Here is a 15,252-nt window from a genome sequence, read left to right on the forward strand (position 1 = left end):
CAAATAATTGGTCATCAATCACTGAAAGGTGTGAGCAAAATACTTACAACAGTTCCTGTAAAAAACTCTGATCAGTTAGTACCTGAATTTTACGACAATGCATCGACCACAGCCGATGTTTCTTTTTCTTCTTCCTAGGCGGTGTGTTATCTTTGACATTAGCAACTGCTGGTAAATCAGTGGCTTCTTTCTGAGCAAAATAATATACCTGCAAATGAAAAATTTGAAAAAATCTAAAATATGATAATTTGTCGAAAATTGCATTTTTCCTAACTATACAAACCTGAGGTCCTTTAACAACAGGGAGGTAACTAGCGGCAGCTGGAATGGTCGTAAGCTTCGAACAAGGGAGTTCGGTAGTTAACTGCTTGTCTGACAGTGCGCGCGCTGCGCGCCTGAGAGGTGAAGAATCACTTTTGCTTTAGGCCCATCCAAAAAAACGCAGAGTGAGGGGTGGCATGAGGTGGGACTATATATAAAGGACCTTAGGTTTGTATAGTTAGGAAAAATGCAATTTTCGACAAATTGTCATTTGTTCCGATACGTAATACAAACCATCGGTCCTTTAACAATAGGAAGACTCACTTCTTGGTGGGAGGAATCTGAGTCTTTGTGAACAGACTGGTGTTCGCCCAACCTTGGAATGCCTCCCTGGTCGTAAGAGCGAGGGAGGGATCCAAGCCTCTGTCCGATTGATCGGGGTGTGCACCGCAGGATCAATGGTCAGACCTCTGGACCGAGTACTAAGAGAGAGGCAAGCGTATCTCTTCGTACCAGCAAGCAAGAACTTGTTCCTGTTTCCAAGAGGCAACATAAAGTTATGGGTTTGTCTCTAGTTGGCTTCCACTTCCCCCCCCTTATTGGAGGAAGTGGTGGATATTCACTCCTATCCCTAATGAAAGGAATAGGATGGAGCTCGGTCGAGTAGCTTACCTGCATCTTTTCCTTTTCCAGCGTAGTGACGACCGTGTCCCTCTGCCTACAGGTAGAGGGAGGGAAGATGGGGAAGAGAAGCCAGTCGCACTCTCATTCACTCATTCATTCTTACAGTCACACCAGGAATCGATGCTGTTCTGCCTGCTCGGGTGCTGGGTAAGCTACACAACGTGTTGAGCAGCCACCACAGGTCCCAAGGAAAAAGTATCCAAGGACTTGTGGGCAATATCCCGAAGGTAGAAGGTGAAGGTAGTCTGGTTGGCCCAGACCCCTGCCTTCAGGACTTGCGCCATGGAGAAGTTCTTGCGGAACGCAAGCGAAGGACCAATGCCTCTGACTTTGTGGGCTCTCGGACGAAGGGGATGGATGTCGTCACTACCATCAGTTTCGTATGCCCTCCTGATCACCTCACGCTGCCAGAAAGAAAGTGTGTTCTTGGATACTTCTTTCTTGGTCACCCCAGTGCTAATGAAGAGGCGTTGACACTCAGGCCTAAGGTGTCGAGTTCTCTTCAGATAGCGCTGTAGCGCCCTCACAGGACAAAGCAGCATCTCATCCGTATCGTTGTCGGTGAAATCCATTAGGGAGAGGATTGTGAAAGACACGAACCTATCGTCAGCGATCGATGGATTCTGAGTCTTGGCCATGAAGTTCGGGACGAAATCGAGCGTCACAGATCCCCGTCCCTGGAATGCTTTACATTGAAAGACAGACCATGAAGTTCCCCTACTCTCTTCGCCGATGCCAGGGCCAGCAAGAAGAGGGTCTTCAGGGTTAGATCCCTGTCTGACGACTCTCGGAGTGGCTCGAATGGTCTTCGAGTCAAACTCCTAAGGACAAGAGTCACGTCCCACTCAGGGGGCCTGAGTTCCCTGGGTCGGCAAAACCCTTTGAAGCTCCTCATAAGCAAGGAGATCTCAAACGAATTTGAGATATCCAGTCTCCTCAGCTTTAGGACCAGGGCCAGGGCGGCTCTGTATCCTTTGACTGTGGGGACTGAGAGGAGCTTCTCTCGGCGAAGAAAAACGAGGAAATCCGCTACCTGCTGAAGAGTGGCTCTGAGAGGAGATAGACCCCGTCTGCGACACCAACCACAGAAGACGGCCCACTTTCCTTGGTACACAGCTGCAGAGGACTGTCGGACGTATCCAGCCATCTCTGTTGCTGCGCTGCGAGAAAAGCCTCTCGTTCGCAAGAGATGGTGGATAACAGCCAGCCGTGAAGTTGTAGGGACTGGACTGTTCGGTGGTACCGTTCTACGTGTGGCTGGGCTACAAGGTTGTGCCAATGGGGAATCTCTCTTGGTGCTTCCGCAAGCAGAGCCAGCAGGTCCGGATACCAAACGGTCTGAGGCCGTTTGGGAGCCACCAGGATCATCCTGAGATTCGGGGTGGCCAGCACTCAGCTGATCACCTTGCGAATCAGACAGAAGGGAGGAAAGGCGTATGCGAAGAGGTTGTCCCACGGGTGTTGAAGAGCGTCCTCTGCAGCTGCCCATGGGTCCAGCACGGCTGAAAAGAAAACTTGGAGTTTTCTGTTGTGCCCGGTGGTGAACAGATCGATGACTGGACGCCCCCATAGGTTGAAGAGCCTTTCCGCCACTTCTGGGTGTAGAGACCATTCGGTTCCTATCACCTGATCCCGACGGCTGAGCTTGTCTGCTACTACATTCCTCTTTCCTGGAATGTAGCGTGCTGACAGCTCTATCGAGTGAGCCGCTGCCCACTCGTGCACCTGCACGGTCAACTGGTGCAACAGGAGAGACACTAGGCCCCCGTTTGTTGACGTATGCCACTACTGTGGTGTTGTCGCACATCAACACCACTGAGTGTCCCATCAATCGGTCCTGAAATTCTTGGAGAGCGTAGAACGCCGCCTGAGTTCCAGGACATTGATGTGAAGGTGCTTGTCATGATGGTCCCACACACCTGCAGTCAGCAACTCCTCCAGGTGTGCGCCCCATCCCTCGGTGGATGCGTCTGAGAACAGCAACATCTCCAGGGGGGGAGTGCGTAGAGGCACTCCTCTTAAGAGGTTCCTGTCATCCAGCCACCAGGCTAGGTCCTGCCTTACCTCCTCCGTGAGGGACACGGGGAAGTACGGTGGATCCTTTGCCTGTGACCAACTCTCCTTTAGTCTCCACTGGAGAGACCACAGGTGAAGACATCCGTGAGGAACTAGCTTCTCGAGTGACGACAGGTGGCCGATCACGACTTGCCATTGCTGAGCTGACTGTTCCTGTCGAGACAGAAACCGGTCAGCTGCCTCCCTGAATCTGCTGATCCGCAAGTCCGCAGGGAAGACTTGCCCTGCTACCGTGTCGATCAGCATACCCAGGTACTTCATCCTCTGCTTGGGTTATAGATCGGACTTCTCGAAGTTTACTACGATCCCCAGATCGCGGCAGAACTTCAGGAGTCGATCCCTGTCCTGTAGCAACCGCGAGCGGGAGCTCGCCAGAACTAGCCAATCGTCAAGATACCTCAGAAGACGTATCCCGTGCGAATCGGCCCAAGCAGACACCAGAGTGAACACTCGCTTGAACACCTGTGGGGCGGTTGAGAGACTGAAGCAAAGTGCCCTGAATTGGTACACCGTCCCGTCAAGGATGAAGTGGAGGTACTTCCTAGAGGATTGATGGACGGGTATCTGGAAATACGCCTCCTTCAGATCCACTGAAAGCATAAAATCGTTCTCCCTGATGGACTGGCGAATGAATCGGTTCAAAGGAGAGAGATCTATCACCGGGCGCCAGCCCCCCGAAGACTTCTCCACCAGGAAAAGACAGCTGTAGAAGCCCGGTGACCGATCCCTGACGATCTCTACAGCTCCTTTGCTCAGCATGGTCTTTGTCTCCTGTCTAAGAGCGATGTCCTTTGATGAACCCTGGACGTAGGTCTGAAGATGGACCGGGTTAGAGGTGAGGGGTGGCTGAGATTCGAAGGGTAGTAGATATCCCTCCCGAAGGACGTCTACTATCCAGGTCTCGGCACCATAGCGCTGCCATGTTGCCCAATGGCTCACTAGGCAACCCCCCCACTTCCGGCAGCAGGTGAGGGGGAACGCCGTCCCTAGCGTTTCCCGCCTCTCTTCGACTTCTTCCCTTCTCCCCCTCGAGAGAAGGAGGGCTGGGAGGAGGGCTGATGACGACCCCCCCTGGCAGAAGTTGAAGGCAGAGTCTTTCCTCGGGGCTTAAACGGGGCAACCGTCTTAGCAGCCGAGGAAGCGCTACCCAAACTCTTTGGTTTAGCCACAGTAGCTCGAGGCTGCCCAGAAGCCTTCGAGACTGCCTGGTGAACTAGGCGGTCACTGTCATCAGTGCGCTGCCTCTCCACTGCAGCGTCCACCATCTCTCCAGGAAAGAGAGGAGGAACTCCAAATAGGTCCATTACGAAGTCTGAGTGCCGCCTCACGCCCAGCCCCCCCGGTTGGCCCACAGGTTTGCCGTCTGATGGGCGAGGTAGGAAATGGCCCTACCTCCAGACTGGCAAAGTCTCCTGAAAGCCGGGTCTTCTTCGAGAGCAGAACTCCCGGAGTTAGCCGCGACTTTGGATACTGTGAGGGACCACAGATCCAACCAAGAGACTGCCTGAAAAGCTGCCATAGCGGTCGATTCCAGGGCAAGTGCCTCCTGCTGCGAGAACCAGAGGTTCTCCGACAGGAGCTGCTGCAGGAACACACCCGGAGTTAGCCTTGCTAGCTCTGGGTTAACCTGTTTGGGCGGCATCGGATCTTCAGAAGGCACGTAGAAACGCCGCTGACGCTGTAGAGGAGGAGGAAGTAGCTTCGATGACCTGCCTGACTTCAGCGAATCCTCCCGTCCGGAAACGACAGACTCCACCTGGTCAAGCTCTGATCGCGGCAGACCCACCGTCGGTTTGGGTTCCCTCTTCGGGCCCCAAAACGACTCGAGCCGGGACGTGGGCTCAGATGGTGGGAGCGGCGATCCTTCCCCAAGGTCGCTGTGCTGACGAATCAGCACAATGACCTCGGCAAAATTCCTCTGAATCTCTGGAGTGACTGCGTCTTGAGGAGTAGGACCGTCCAGTCCCTCCAACAAGAAAAACTCCCGAGATCCTCCTCCTTCAGAAGGAGGAACAGCATCAGACCCCTCTCGGTCTCCTCCTGTCACTTGCGCGTACGTCCTGGTTGATCCTAAGACCGTGCCTGGCACGTACGGCGTCGTGACGGGATCGCGACGCGATCACTCCTAGGTACCTCGCTCTTCCCGGCGTATCCCGAGAAGTTGAAGGTACAGGAGAGGAAGACCTGACGCTCCCCCCTCGCTCACTGGCAGAACCAGTGTGCTTGGAGGGCTGCAAACGATCACCAACCCGCGGTGGGGATCGGTCTGCAGGCCTGGTCGCACCGCTCACCTGTGGCGAGCGGCTGGACTAAGCACAGCGGCCCCGGTCCCATGCGTCAGATGAGCTGCTGCTGGTCCCCCTATCCGCCCGTTCCCTGTGGGAGCGGCGGTCAGGGGACCTGCAGAGATCACTGTCGCGGTGAGACCGGTGCGTGTCCTCGCGGCGCGTCGAACCGCTGGTACCAGCCGAGGCTGGCGCCAACGATTGGGGGGACCTCTTCCCAGCCTCAGCCCGTGGCCGGTCCGAGACCGTCACATCGACCCGGGTTACCAGCTGGTCGCTGCGAGAGAGACTGCTGGCCTGGTGAGAGGCACCTGAGCGGCTCTCACCAGCCTTCTGCTCCGTGCCGCGGTCCTGGCGCCGAGCAAACTCTGGCGTCAGAACTTCGGCTGTACGGTTTCCTGCGGGAGACCGTACACTCGGAACCTCTCGCGAACGAGAGGCCGAGCCGGAACCTGGCTTAGCAGCAGCACCGCTAACACCAGGCAAGGAAGTACCGGTGGTAGCCGGTACCCCTCTGGTCCCTGTCTTCTTCCTTGCGGAAGGAGAGACGGGCTCTGTTCCCAAAGGAGCAGAAGGACCAGCAGAAGGACCCCCGTCCCACTGGAGTGGGACAGGCCCTTAGAAGTTCCCGAGGGAGCCTTCTTAGGGGGGGAGGAGGCAGCCTTCTTCTTCTTCGGCTTGGGAGCCTTAGAAGTCGAAGGGGAAGAGGCGGCAGCAGACGACAAAGAAGATGATGAAGACGACGACGACACCTTCCTCCTCTTCTTCTTCTTCGTCGGCTCTCGCAGGACAGACATCAGATCCTCCATCCAGGACGGAGCCAGGGCAATTGCCGAAGCAACACGGCCCGGCTGCACCTGTCCGGAAGGACCTGCGTCTAGGGCAGCAACACCGTGGACTGGAACGACGTGGGCAGGAGCGGGAACAGCGGGAACAGCAGGAGCGGCAGGCAAGTCAGGTAAACCAGGAGGCTTAGCTTCAGCCAACGACATCCTGGGTACCGGTGGCAGGTCCAGGGGTGAGCTTTTAGGGCAGCGGAAGTCTGGGGTAGGCAGCACAAAGAACCCAGGCGGAGGCGGCACGCCCCTCCTCGGTACGGCAGCGATCGGCCCTTGCACGGCGGCTGTTGGCGTAACCGACATCACATGGGGAGTATACACCAGGTGAGGAGGGGAGGCGTACCCTGGGGTAGTGATCGTGGTAGTGGTGGTGGTCACCGCTCCATGGGTGACCGCCCCAGACCCCGCCAAACGCTGAATAAGCCCCTGGATACTTGGCACACCCTGCAGTCCCAGTGACGCCCACACCTGTCCAAGGTCGTCTCCCACGGAAGATGCACCTGCGGAAGCAACGGTCGGGTAAACATGAGGGGTTCCCTCTCGCTTGGGGGGAGACGAACCCCACCCAGAGCGGACGGAAGACCCCGAATACAATTGTACGTCGCAGTAACAAGCGCCCTCCTCCACACTCGACAGATCAAGCGAGGAGAATGTCTCCGAACAACAACAACAACCCCCCCCTGCAGGGAAGGTGCCATATGTGGGAGCTGAGCAGGGGGTAAGAAAGAAGACGAGGTATCGGTAACCAAAGGAGTCGCTGGAGAGCTTTCCGACGACTCCTTGGCAGGCCTTCGTTCTTCCTACCCTCATACAAGCCCCGCTGCACCTCTGACCAATTCACACATATTTCACATGGTTCGGCCCGAGAGCATTCACGCCCTCGGCACCGAGTACACAATTCATGCGGATCAACATCAACAAAAGAGCGAAAGCCGCCACATTTACGCCCCTCCAGCCCGGGACACACTCTACGGGTGACCGGGGGGCGCGGCGAAAGCTCCATTTCTTGATCCATAACAATCAATTAATCAATGAAAAATGAAAATAAGTACTTACAATTTTCACTTTCACAAACAAACAAACCAGTAAGAGAATAATAATATCCAAGCATACGACGATGTAGCGGGCAGAGAGCGATGGCGAACAACGTCCTCACACCACATGGCCGAAAGCAAAAGTGATTCTTAACCTCTCAGGCGCGCCGCGCGCACTGTCGGACAAGCAGTTAACTACCGAAATCCCTTGTTCGAAGCTTACGACCGTTCCAGCTGCCGCTAGTTACCTTCCTATTGTTAAAGGACCGATGGTTTGTATTACGTATCGGAACAACTAAGCTTACATATATAGTAATACATAATTGTTTGTGAAATTTCTTTTTCATCACATGTGAAATAAACAATTTCTTAGTAATCTAAAACTTCAAGACTTTAAAGAGGATATATATTGCATGAAGACAACATACTCTAAACTGCTCAAATATCTAAGTTACCTCAGTAATGCAAGTATTGCTTCAGTGGCTAATAGTCTTACCTTTGAATTTATTAAGCAATACCTTTATAACAATTACCATCTTCATATAATGACAAAAGTTGCATAACTAAATTAATTTACCTGTTGGCATGTCTTTGTCAGGATGGCCTGGGATATAGCACAATAATTGTTCAAGAACACTTTATGTAAGACACGAAACATTGACGCCTCCGAGCCCAACCAAGTGCTGAGATTGCATGGATCATCACCATCAACTAATTTCCAAGCAAGAGTATCCATGCTCATGGGTTTGGTGTAAACATACTTATTATTTGCTCGAATTGTGTCGGTATCACTTCCAAGAATGCGCTTGTTGTGAACACCGACGAGATTTCCATTTGTATTGTTTGCAAGTGTTTTGCCTTCAAAATCAACACCTGGAAAAATTTTTCAAAAATATTTTGTATTTGAACAGATTCAAAGGACAAAAGCTTTTCTGATCAAGATATTCATCTAATCTCATAAAAATCAGTACAGTAAGCTAATGTACCCTACAGACATAATTTTTGTGCATTATTTCACAAAAAAAATAAAAATAAATACTATGGTCGGATGGACACATGATCTTAAGGAGGACAAATGATTAATGGGTGAAAAGTCTATGACCTATATTGGGATATGGGTGGCTATAACATTTATAACCAGCAAAACTGGGCATCATCCACTTCACTTTTAGCTCAATCATGTACAAAAGCCTTGTAGTAATTACTTTCAAACTAATAAAATAGAATTTAAAATATATAGTTGGAATATTTATAATAATTTTCCCTGTAAACAGTATAAAAAAAAAACTGTCTTACATCCATTTGTAAGTTTGTCACTGCCCTTTCTGCTACTCATTCTGATACTATCATTGCTGTCTTCTGAACTGGCTTCATTTCCTGAGTCTACAGAGGCATGCTTGCGAATTTTTCTTGGCTTAGCATCATTGGATGACTCGTTATCTTCTTTCAGTTTGTCAGATAAACATGATGAGGATGCTATGACAAATTTCTCTTTGGCATCAGGCTGCAAGAGAATAGTAACAGATTTCAAAGTTAATGACAAGAGGCAGAGATAGTGAGAGCAAATAAGCAGTGATTTTTAAGTTATGGTTCTCACAGTGTGAATTGCAATACTACTGGAAAAAAAAAATAGTACTATATTTGATTAACAAATATTTTCATGAATCAATAGGTGTTTCAATTTAAGCACTTAATAACTTAACATCAAAGTAGGGTTTCAAGTATAAGTTACTAATAAATACTGTCATTTACCAACATAAAAATACTTTTAGATAATTCAATCACAATCTGTTCAGCATCATAAATATAAACAAATAAAGGGAAGAACTAAAATGTCAAAACAAAACACACACGCTTACCAGATGTAAATAACAGTAAGGGGAACAAGGTTCAGAAAGGGGCCTTAGTTCTGGGCTTTTGCGTTTGCCACCGTGTGGACGAGGGTGAGATGTGGCAAGACCTGAGAAGGCAGAGACACATTTCTAGGAAGAATGCAAAGTCATTAAAAGCTGCATGTCTATAATATTGTACCATACTAGACCACAGCTAAACTATAGCTAATGATTATAAAGCTTTCACACCGAACCTTTTTCAAAACCTGACCTTAGTAATCTATGATCACTAATTATAACTGTACTACTGGCAAAACTTTCCCCCTCACAGGTAGTAACTATAATTAATATCAAATGATAACCAAGATTTATCTAAGTAAAAATTTAAGTTTTGAGGTCAATGAACCAATATTTACAATTCTCAAAATATTTGTTCCGCAACAAAAAGCTAGAATACGTACTCCCAAAAAATGCCCATACTAGACCATATTTTGAGTTATCCCGATCATGTTCATTGAAAACTACAGGGTCCTTACCATTCAGTAATTAATTTAAAAGTTTATTGCACAAAAGACCTTTACATAAAGGTTCTATAAAACTATTTCACTATGTTCCTTTATTAAAACAGATTTACTGTTATGAATGAGACAGTGTTGTTCCTCTCCATCTGCCTTGGTAGATTCAATGGTGCCAATTAAAGCAAGGTAGATTCAGTGTTTCCAATTAAAGCACACTATAAGAATCTTATCATCAATATTGTAGTGCCGTGTGTTTGTTAATTTTTTATAAAATTTATTTCCTCATGAAAGTGGCGAGTCTATGAAGGCAACAAATATGGTAATTATTATAAATGAATACAGTATACATAGCAGTGGAAAAATATATCAAAACTGTAGCCCAACTAAAATACAGTAGCTCCTCAACTTAACAGATATTTGGGGAGGTTGGCCTTCTTAGAAGTAGAAAAATCTCTACTAAAACACAGCCTACACCAATATTTTCAAGTCATCCCATAGCTAACAGTATTTCCATATGCGTAATGTTTAGCCTAAGCTAAACTCTTTTTTATACTAGTTTCAATTTAAGGTTTTTATCAATGTGACATGCATGTCTAAAAAAATTAAATTACCATAACACCATGAGAGTAAATAAGTTTAGGAAATTTGATAAGGTAGAAGCAAATATTCTCACGTATATGCCTATGATCGCAGAGAGGGAATAACTATCCAATCCGTTTGCTGTTTCAGACGAAAAGCAAGAGCTTTGGGATGAGAGACTGGCACTTTGTATATATGTAATTGTTTGTATGGAAATTTTTTTAATAAAAACTTCATTTGTTTATATCAAACTAGTATGGAGGTCAAGGTCAGTCTCAAGTCCCTGACTGGTTATCCAATGGATCCACCTGAGCCCTTGTGGATAGCAGAGCTTAGGAGCCATCTAATCAAAGGCAAAGCTTGTCCTGCTTGAGCTAACATTTCCCTACAGTATACAATCCCATCCACTTGAGCATGATACCCTGAAGGCAAAATGACCAAGACTGACTGAAATCTCTAGACACCTGTCTTCAAGATGGCAATAATTTCAACAATTCTCTCAAAGGTTACAGAAGTTGAGAGGGCCCTGATCTCATATAAAGTCACTCTTACTTGGCCAACTTCTTATCCTGAAACATCTAAAGATGCATAATAGATAGCTAGCCTGCCTCATCCAGTTAAGATACAATATTTTTAGAGATGTTATGCATTGACAGGAGATGCATTAAGTCTTCATCTTCTAGGTGCTAAGATCTCTGGAGGTAGTGGCTTACCAGAGCAAGTCATCTGTATCACTGGATGCCAAAGCTGGAAGTCAAACAAAGCAGTGGTAAGATTCTAAGTGCTGGCTATCTGGGTTGTGGTGATGACATCAGGAGTGAACAACAGGCCAACAAATGACAAACCTTAGTTGCATGTAACACTGCCAGACAGTTAGTTAATGCAAGTCACTCATACACCTCAAAGCTAAAATAAGAAGGCAGTCTTCTTTGTAAGTTGCAGCAAATAACCTCTCAAAGCAGCTTGTGATGGTTGGATAAACCTACAAGGGACACTCTTGGGTGTGGGTGTGCTTGTCTAACAGCAGGAAGATCAGTGACAACAACTGGAAAGTGTAGGTAGCATGAAACCTTGATGCTGAGGCACCAAGCATCCTCCCTATAGTCACTGTCACATTCTAACCCTACTACCAAAGTAAAATGATTCAGCTTTAAAATGAAACCAAATTAAGCAATGTATCTCTTGAAAAATATATTTACAGCAAGCACAAAATGACTTATAAGATCATACAAAGTAAGCCCGAGCTAAGTTTGTTTTACCACAGACTAATTTTGAACCACTCAAAAAAATGTCAACTGGGTCAAGTGCACCACACACACCACAAGTGCAACATAAACCCTCAACAAGAAGCAAACGCTAATAAGCGTAGAGTATCAATATAAGCATAAATACAACACACATACTATACTTCTGAAAACTAGCAAACAAAACAAATACCAATTAGGAGAACTAAAGCAAGACATAAATGTCTGGGGAAAAAAATAAAAATCAGTACAAAGTTTAATAAAAATTTACTCTTATTGACAACCAGCTTGTGTGGCATTTAACCAACATAAAATATTAATCTATCTCACAAGGAATCTATTTAAAAGATTATGTCATAAATAAAAAAACTTAAATACTACACAGAACTAGGAAAGGCAAGATTTTATATGGAAAAAAATTAGTCGGAACACTTCTCGATAGCATGCAAAGACACTACCTTTGTGTTAACACATATCAATCACAAACTCTAAATAAAAACGAGAACTAAAGGAACAAGACTTATGGCAAACAATAAAAGGAATGAATCTCAAATCAAAAATTAATTAGCAATATCCAACTTCCCTAGCAGTTTAGATATTTTTGTTCTCATGTTTAGTCTTTATCCAACTTCCCTAGCAGAGTTTAGATATTTTTGTTCTGATGTTTGCAGTCTTGAGACATGAAACAATGTGGTGGATAGTTACCATGTACCAGTGGGTCATAGACACGTGTGACCAATCATTCTTAGCTAATCTGATTCTTCTTGTCCACTAGACATCAGAATCATTATATCTAGGTTTGACTGTATATTCAAGTACGTATTGGTAATCATATTTGTCAGATCAAGTTGCTAACTAATTATTTCAAAGGTAAGCAATGAATACCACACATGAAGCTGGATTCTAAATGACAAAATGCGAGAAGAATTTGGAAAGAACACGTAAGGTTTTCCAAAGAGGAGAGAGAACCAAGCAGATCTAAGAGAGGCCAAAACAGCCTTCAAAGTAATTCTCTAGAATAATGAAAAGTCAAGAACTATACATCTTTAAAATCATATTCATTCTATGGAGAGAAAGAAATAGAGAGTGACTGATGCTGGGTACATGATATACTGGCCAACATCCTTCAAGTCTATAAACATGTGATGATACCACAAGTACCAATGATTACTACTAATAAACTTGCTAAAAGATCTTGACATCAATCAAGGAAAATTCAATCCAAACACAGATGCAGTAAGAGACTATTACTTTGGTTTTACAGATCACATACCAATCAAAGATCACATATTTGCAACTGTTAATCAAATTGTTTTTGATGGAAAAATAATGGAAGTATATCACAGACTTCAAACAAAAACCTAAGAGAATGTTTAAACCCCTTCAGGATCATAATGTCACAATTTAATTTACTCTTCTTCTTCTTCTTTCCCACTGTTCTCCCAACATTATGGGGTCAGTTGCCTGATGCGCCTCATCCACTGCTTTCTATCAAAGGCATAATCAAATTAATTATACTACCAAAACTCAATTATACTACCAAAACTCAAAAATCTTGCCAAAATGTGCTACATACAAAAGTTACATTCAACTTGAGAGAAAGATGACTGGTTTGATGTGTATTCTCGAGTGTAACAAGGGTACCAGAAGATGACTCAAACTCCTATTGGGATGATTAAGTTTCTTCAGAATTTCAAAAGATAAACTAATATAAAGCAACAGTTGCAGCAATAATCAAATAGGCCAGCAGTTAGCAATGACTGCCTTGTCCAATAAAGATGTTTTAAATCTTAAAATATTGACTGCCGAATGCTTCAGTTACTTTAAAAAAATTTCTTTTAACTCTCAGTGTAATATCTTGAGATTATAAATCTGTAGCAAATATAAAAATTTATATTACAAGTTTTCTTATCAAAAATGATTCTTATACATGTTAAGGTAACAATCCAAACACAGACATGACAAAAATATGTAAAACAAACTTACCTTAAAATTTAAATTGGAACATGACTACCTTTCTTGTAGTTAAAATAAGTTGCAATGAAGAGTATTATAATGCTTTTTACAATAAAAATTTCCTTCACTAAACCATTACTTAAATTAGCCCTTTTTGTGTCACAAATAGTCGTGGATGCTTCAGACCCTGTTCAAAGAAATTAAGAGACTGGCAGTTAGTCAAGTAGCATGGATATGTGGGTAGTTGGCCAGTCTCTAACAACATTCAGAATCATTCTTTGTAATGTCCAATCCATATGCTGTGATGAATTATGAGGGGTTTGAAAGGGGACACTCACACTTACAGGTTAAAAAAGAAACAAACTTTTGAAAAATTATACTTGCTAAACCACAAACACTATAAATGTACTTTGTATTTAGCATATATATCTCAATGAGACCTCAAGGATCTATTATTATTATTATAAAAGATTAGTTTATCCAGACCTCTAAGCCTAGCTCTCTCAAAATATACCAGGAGCTACATTTGTGATACAGAAACTTAGGTCAGTAAAAGTATTTTGAAGAAATTAACGCCATGTACTCAAGTTACTATGTCAACCTTTAGCTTTAAACCTGCAAAGAAATGCAACAGGATGGGAGACCTGTACTGCCAAAGGGGTCTGACAAGAGACATAAGTAGCAGAAGACAGGAAGTTACCCATTAAGAGTAATGCAACATCAAATTACCCAATGGAGTCACTGCCTTACAGATGGTTAGGTAATGACGAAAGCAAATTACAGATTAAGGAACCACAATGAGGTATTCTGATACTTCCTGTGGAAATGAAAACCTAGACACACTGCTGCTGAAGTCCTTGGTCCTCCATGTATCCCATGTTCTGGCATGGAAAAGGAGAGGGTTTCTTACATCCTTGGTAAAAGATATGTGATGGAGAGGCACAGGGGTTGTTCCGTGGTAACTGAAAAATGTCTCCTCAATAAAATTAGCATATAGGATACTGCTGTACTTACTGACCTGGAAAACATGGAAAAACACAGGACACTTACTGCCCTCCAGTTCCAGTAAGTGATCTTACAAAAGATGGGTATAATTCCTGAACTTAATTCAAGGTCACAAAGACTGCCAAAAAAATACTGCAATGACAAGAATTGTATGGCAGGAATACTGGACAAAGAATTAAATGAACAATCATGAGTATCTATGAATATTTCTCTTTGTGGAAAGTTGGACTGAAACCCCTCAAACATGTAGGAGGAATTGCAATAAGAGCATACTGCAATTATTTTTTTATGAGTCTAGATTCAAAAATTAATCCAAATATTTGGGCCATGTCCTTGTTCAAAACCACTTTGGTGTACCAGACAGACAATCTCCATTCACATTTATGGATGCTGATGTACTCTTGCTTCAAGGTTGCCTAAAATGACAATGTAGGTGTAACAGATGCAGTGATGGACAGACAAGATAGATGATCTCCCTTTGCACACATTTATGCAAATGGTTAACTTTAGTAATAAAAAAACTTGACTGACATCCCTTCAAATGCCGGAAGAGCTGTGACTACATAATAAGTTTGGCAGGAAGAATAAGAAACAACCTGCCCATCTATCTTTGCACTGAGGTTGAGCGAAATCCTTCCAACCAAGTAGGAAGAACTGTGATGTCAATGTAAGTGTGATAGACACACTGAAGCACAATCTCCCTTCACACAATTCTGTGCACAACAGTCTGTTTTTATACAAAGTCTGACTGAGATCCTTTCAACTGTATAGTTACTGTGACTGACTGAGTGACAGTTGGATGGACAAATATATGGAAACTATAGTCCCCTAACTGTCACTAGGGACTAATAAAAAAAATTGTAACCTTCACATAATACCAGCTGTTCATTTACCAAAAACCAATAAAAAAAGGGTAGGCAGTACTACATGAATTCATAG

At 44.8% G+C, this 15,252-nt stretch overlaps 1 protein-coding gene across 3 annotated transcripts in view; it reads right to left on the minus strand.

Annotated features, from left to right (window-relative positions):
- Window positions 1-15,252, minus strand: part of LOC135217736 (histone-lysine N-methyltransferase E(z)-like) — a 90,882-nt gene that overhangs the window by 13,557 nt on the left and 62,073 nt on the right. For all 3 annotated transcript variants that reach the window (XR_010315178.1, XM_064253735.1, XM_064253734.1), the window contains 4 exons: window positions 9,039-9,139; window positions 8,476-8,683; window positions 7,757-8,052; window positions 83-208 (listed from right to left, as the gene is read on the minus strand). Coding sequence is in view for 2 of the 3 variants with exons in the window: in XM_064253735.1 (XP_064109805.1) it covers window positions 83-208; window positions 7,757-8,052; window positions 8,476-8,683; window positions 9,039-9,139 (731 nt within the window). In the remaining variant the exon portion in view is untranslated. The remainder of the gene's footprint in view (window positions 1-82; window positions 209-7,756; window positions 8,053-8,475; window positions 8,684-9,038; window positions 9,140-15,252) is intronic.

Source organism: Macrobrachium nipponense, chromosome 7, assembly GCF_015104395.2.
Source record: "Macrobrachium nipponense isolate FS-2020 chromosome 7, ASM1510439v2, whole genome shotgun sequence".
Taxonomy (NCBI): domain Eukaryota; kingdom Metazoa; phylum Arthropoda; class Malacostraca; order Decapoda; family Palaemonidae; genus Macrobrachium; species Macrobrachium nipponense.